General features: G+C 30.2%; 1 protein-coding gene across 1 annotated transcript; it reads left to right on the top strand.

The window, feature by feature from the left end:
- The first annotated feature begins 4,439 nt into the window (after window positions 1-4,439).
- On the top strand, window positions 4,440-6,013 carry RpS11 (ribosomal protein S11). The gene is made up of 5 exons (XM_035876775.2): window positions 4,440-4,522; window positions 4,873-4,998; window positions 5,094-5,299; window positions 5,514-5,659; window positions 5,877-6,013. Exons 1-4 carry the CDS (start codon window positions 4,511-4,513, stop codon window positions 5,635-5,637), a joined length of 468 nt encoding a protein of 155 aa, XP_035732668.1. The 5' UTR covers window positions 4,440-4,510; the 3' UTR covers window positions 5,638-5,659; window positions 5,877-6,013.
- The last annotated feature ends 21 nt before the right edge of the window (window positions 6,014-6,034 follow it).

The raw sequence follows: 6,034 nt of genomic DNA, 5'->3' as shown, positions 1-6,034 counted from the left end.
ATTTATTTCTTCATTTATATATTTATATATTTATATATTTATATATTTATTTATTCTTTTTTCATTATTAAACGACATCAATCATGATAGCTTATATTACGTACAGTTATTTCATTACAAACATTTACATCTACATAATTTATATATGAAATATTGATTGAGGATTATGTTTTTCAAAATATTGAATCAAATAAGTGATAGCATTTACTTAACGATAACAACAAAGAATAACGAGAATGTTCGAATCGATGACAGGCTCGAATATTTTAATAAGATTTTACTTCGATTATCCGAAGACCGTTAATGACAAAACTAGCATAGGGTCATCGACGTCCAATCAATAATTTTCCATCCTTCTTCGAAGGCAGACGCACATCATACCGTATTGTTGGAGTTGCCGCTTCACCGGTAATTACTAATTACAGGCTTCGATAGAAGTCACGGCTCCGGAAGTGAGCGCACCGCCATGATACCTAACACGCTACGACGTACATTTAATCTCTCTCTCTCTCTTTCTCTCTCTCTCTCTTTTTCTCTCTCTTTTTCTCTCTCTTTTTCTCTCTCTTTTTCTCTCTCTTTTTCTCTCATCGATATCACCTAATATAGCAGCATCTTCGATCGTTGCCAGTCAAGCAGCCCTTCGGTCCGCCAAGGGCACTACGCCCTTTGGACCTTTGATATAAAAACTTTGCTTTTTTATTATACAAGAAATCAAAGTACACATTCCTGTGTATGAATTTATGTACATGAGTACGATAAATATTATAAAATACATAAAATATATGTGTATGTGTGTGTGTGTGTGTGTGTTTGTGTGTATTAAAATATTTCGTCGAGTTCGAAAATAAAAATTTTCATCCGTCCGCCATATTTAATTGATCTAATAATATTCATATATCTTAATTAATTGATAAAACGCTTTAATTCATTATAAATTGATATAATGTTTATAAGTTTGAAAGTATACACTTATATATCTGTATTTTTTAATTTTTATTTTATTTTCTCGTGAGAACTTATATTATTAGTTTATATCTAAAATCTTTTTATATTTTTTAAAGTATAAATTATACTTAAATTAATATACTTATTATTAATATAATATATTTATATTATATTAAAGGAAAAAAGAGAAAGTATTATATATATATATATATATATATATATATATAAAATACTTTCATAGTTTTTTCGTATACCTAATACCTATAAAAAAAAAAAAGAAAAAAAAATCAATTTACTCGACTATTAAAATGGCGAGAGAAAATATTGTCGTACGTATTTACTTTATCACTAAAGTATATAAAAATTAAAAAACGAACTTTGGTCGAATTTTATTTCGAAAAGAAAAAAAATAAGAAAAAAAAAAAAAGTACGAGATCCCTCGATCTATATAGATCAAATTATATGTATACACAATTTGTACTCAATATACTCGCAACATTTTCTTTAAATCATCGTAAAATATATTTCATTCGAACGATCATTTCGTTCGTTCGTTCGTTCTTTCGTATATAACTTTCACAACGTTTGACTAAGATACTACTTATTTATTATTAGCATACGTCGAGTGAACGTCATCGAGGTTTTCGATCATAACGAATTGAATCTTCTTCTTTCTAAATAATTATCTCGCACATCACCGCTCATTCATTAATCATACTATATTAACCGTGGTATAAATTGCGCGACGCCATTTTCCTTGACCCAATATGTATACACGCGCGTGCACACACACACACATACACACATACAAAATATATTTAGCACGTCTTATTTGATTCTTTCGACACGTTAATTCTTTAATAAATAACTCTATTTATGTATAAAGAAACAATATGATGGAATTTTATTAATTCAACAGGTTTCTCGTAAATTCTCAACGTCGACATTTTGACGACGAACCGCCATGACAATTTTTTCATGGAGAAATCGCGGGTAGGAAAAAAAAAGGAAATAGAAAAAAGAAAGAAAAATAAATAAATAAACAAACAAACAAATAAATAAATAAAGAAGTAAAGAAATAAATAAATAAATAAATAAATAATCGAAACAAATTTCAGGATAAATAATTTTTCTATGATATAACCTATAACAATACGAATTATTTCGTATTAAATACAATAATTTAAATGAAACCTAAATAAAAATATAAAAGTCAATGACATTGACGATGTAATCCTCAAGGACGACATATATTGAATCAAATGTTACAAGTATTCCGTACGTTTTAAATTACGTTCCATTGTACTTACATACTTACGTACATGGGTACGTACATATATATATATATATATATATATATATAAAATGTATGAAATTAAAATATAATTCAATATTATTTATTTTATATCCATGTCCATTGGTTGTTCGAATTTTTCTTTTTCTTTTTTCTTTCCGTTATTTTTTTCTTTTCTTTTTTTTTATCTCCGTCTCATAAACATCGATTAACTTAACAATAAAAATATCCATTTTGAAAATTACTTTTAATATTATATGGTGAACAATAGAGAGAGAGAGAGAGAGAGAGAGAGAGAGAGAGAGAGAGAGAAAGAGAGAGAGAGAAAGAGAAAGAGAGAAAGAGAGAGAGAGTTATGAAAATCTAACCTCTAACTTTCACGATCACGTGCCATAAAACAATTTCATTTGTGAATTCGTATCTCGTATCCTATCTTGTTTTAATAATATGATTAAAGAAGAGAATAGTAGAGATATGTTGGTATAACATAGTTTGCACAGTGAAAGAGAGAGAGAGAGAGAGAGAGAGTAACAGAGAGAGAGAGAGAGACCACGTAAGAGGTAATAAAGAAAAAGTGGCGAACTCCAGTGGTAGTGCGCATAATTGTGCAAAAAGCGATAGTGGATCGATTTCTTCGTCGTTCCAAGACTTGTACGGGTTCCCATAATAAGGAAAGAACTTGTTGTGGGCCGCAGGTGCGAAAGATGTGAGAGTGAGATATACACACACACAGAGAGAAAGAGAGAAAGAGAGAGAGAGAGAGAGAGAGAGAGAGAGAGAGAGAAAGAGAGAGAGAGAGAGAGAGAGAGAGAGAGAGAGAGAGAGAGAGAGAGAGAAGGTACATCATCCAACTATCGTTGCTGTCGCTGTTGCTAGAGTGTGTTCCTGCGATAACCGGTGGCTAGCCTTTAAACGACTTACCTAAAACAACGATTTAATGGTCACTGATCGACGATGTTGCTCGCTTGTCAACGTCAGGGAGTTAGTATCGTTTCAAGCATTCCCACGTCGATACTACTTGACGTCGTCCTTCGTACATATCCTCCTCGTTCGAATGGACAGTGACAATGTAACAGCAGTTAAAATCACCCTTTCCATCTCGGGGAATCGACTTTTCCCATTTTAACTCTGTACTACGATGCTCGGTTAAAACTAAGATATATTGCTAGGTGCGAAAATAGAAATCGAGAATTATTTTTCTAAGTAAATCTTCTTTTTCTTTTTCTTTTTTTTTTTATCAACCCATCACCTCCCCCTCCCTTTTTTCTTTTTATTACTTTTTTTTAATTTACTCCCTCTCTCTCTATCTATCTATCTATCTATCTATCTTTTTATCTAAATGCAACGTTTAATACAATAATCTTTCGAAATATTAAATGTTTCCATGTCAATCGTAAAAGAATGTGTACGAGCTTTGAATCAAATTGTTTTTTCATTTTTCATCTTTCTTTTTTTCTCCTTTTGTTTTTTATTTTCTTTCTTCTTTTTTCTTTTCTCGTTATCGAAAAATAATATCGTAATTTGGAAAATTTTTAATGAACCTACGTGCATTCCCCTACTCCTCCCCCTCCCTCTCCCTTCACCGTCCCATTCCCCTACTATTGACTAGAATATTTTTAAGAAAGGCGTAAAGAAAAAAAAAATTGACGATCGTCATATTTTCGCACTTGCCATATCAAAGTGTCGTAAAGGTTAAGAACTGTACGAACGGTAAACCGCAGAGAACTATGCGACCGCAACACTAAACGTTTAACATCGTATCTGCATACGTTTCTGATTCGTCGTACTTATAATACGTTCCTTTACGAATTTTCATTTGAGAAAATTCGTCCCTCGATACGGATATTAATATACGGATGGATTCCGTTATTATTTCGTATTCACGATTACTTTCTTACATTTTTAAATTGAACTAGAGAAAGTACATAATTTTATTGAACATGTTTACCAACATTAATCGTCTTTTCATAACCAATCTCATTGTTTCGAATTCATTGGAATTGTATACATAAAAAAAAAAAAGGAGAAAAAAAAGAAAAAAGAAAAAGAATAAAAAGACCTTTCCATTTTTTCCTTCCGATTATATCGTCAAAATTGTTTCAATCGTATCTAATGAATAATTGTAATTACGAATTGAAATGTAATTAATTATAAAGGGAGAAAATTAATATCGAACATAGAGGGCGTCGTAGGAACGTTAAGTTGGCAGAACTGAATCGTGAAGTGACGTCATGAGCCTTCCGTTTTAGATCGGTCTTTCGTCAAGGCAAAATGGCTGATCAGGTACGTACGTTTATATTAGTGTACAAAATAGACATATTTATCTTACGTTATAATAGTTAAATAAAAGAAAATCTATGATTTACGTTAATCGATTAGTTACGTTGGAAGTAAATTTTTGAAAAAAAGAAAAAAAAAGAAAAGAAAAGAACAAGAATAACATTTACGTGAGAAAGCAAACGTTATAGGTTATTAATCGAAGGTATCGACGCTGCACGTGGTTAAGACGTTGCATGTATATATTACTTTTTTTTTTCTTCTTCTTCCCAATAAAATCCGAACATATTTATCTTTAGATCTATCCTTTGTTCGATAATAGATTTTTTTAATACCAGTTTAATACGTGTTTACAGAGTGAACGTGCGTTTCAAAAACAACCTACGATCTTTCTTAATCGTAAGAAAGGTCTGGGACCGAAGAGGAGGAAGCCTATGAGATATAGTCGTAATGTTGGTCTTGGTTTTAAAACTCCACGTGAGGTGAGATCATGTTATTTTTATTTTTGTTTTTCTTCTTGTTTCTTTCTCTCTCCTTTCCTCGCTTCAAACAAATATTAAATTATATTCATTTATAGGCCATCGAAGGTACATATATTGATAAGAAATGTCCATTCACTGGCAATGTATCAATCAGAGGACGCATTCTCACCGGTGTTGTGCAAAAGATGAAAATGCAAAGGACTATCGTAATTCGTAGGGATTATCTTCATTATATCAGAAAATATAATAGATTTGAGAAACGTCACCGTAATATGAGCGTACATCTTAGTCCATGCTTCAGGTTAATATAAAATTTTTTTTTTATTATATTACAATGATATATAAATGTTTTTAAAATTAATATAAATGTAATTGCATATGATGATTAGAATTCTTAATGACGGTCTTCTTAACAAATTTTTGATGATATTAGAATTCTGAACAAGTATTATTTAATTCTGTAATATTGCTGGTGATATATAAGCTTCTTAAATGTTCTTTGTCTTTCTTTGCAGAGATGTAGAAATTGGTGATGTAGTTACCATTGGAGAATGCAGACCATTGAGTAAAACGGTAAGATTTAACGTTTTGAAAGTTTCTAAAGGAACTGGTTCCAAGAAAAGCTTCAAAAAGTTTTAATTCTTATCATCGACTCAATCAGGTTAGTATATTGCTTTATTATATCTGATATAAAATTATTATATTGTGTTATTTTGAAAAAAAAAATATTTTATATATGATGATAAAATTTACGACGGTCTTCTGAATAGAGAATGAACGATATTATTGAAATTATAACTGAATTTTCATTATGTAATTCTTAGGATATAATAATTTCATAAAAACGTTGTACCTATCAATTCAATTTTGTGTTACAGAGTGATGGAATGCAACAAAAAAGAAATTATTAAAGCAGATACATCCAAAATATAAATATTTTGGAATTATGTTACATATTAATTACCATCTTGATGTGTAACTTTGAAAAGTAATAATAAAAAGGTTTTTATGAAAACACTTAAATCTTATTTGAAAA

Source organism: Vespa mandarinia, chromosome 10 (assembly GCF_050613455.1).
Source record: "Vespa mandarinia isolate Hongniang chromosome 10, ASM5061345v1, whole genome shotgun sequence".
In the NCBI taxonomy this organism is placed as follows: domain Eukaryota; kingdom Metazoa; phylum Arthropoda; class Insecta; order Hymenoptera; family Vespidae; genus Vespa; species Vespa mandarinia.
The sequence above is the reverse complement of the archived record's forward strand: the minus strand, read 5'-3'. Positions and strand labels throughout refer to the sequence as shown.

Excerpts from the sequence above, each read along its gene's own strand:
- RpS11 (XM_035876775.2), top strand. Across the intron at positions 4,999-5,093 it reads GTTTTAAAACTCCACGTGAG|GCCATCGAAGGTACATATAT; the intron begins GTGAGATCATGT and ends ATTCATTTATAG. Across the intron at positions 5,300-5,513 it reads CATCTTAGTCCATGCTTCAG|AGATGTAGAAATTGGTGATG; the intron begins GTTAATATAAAA and ends CTTTCTTTGCAG.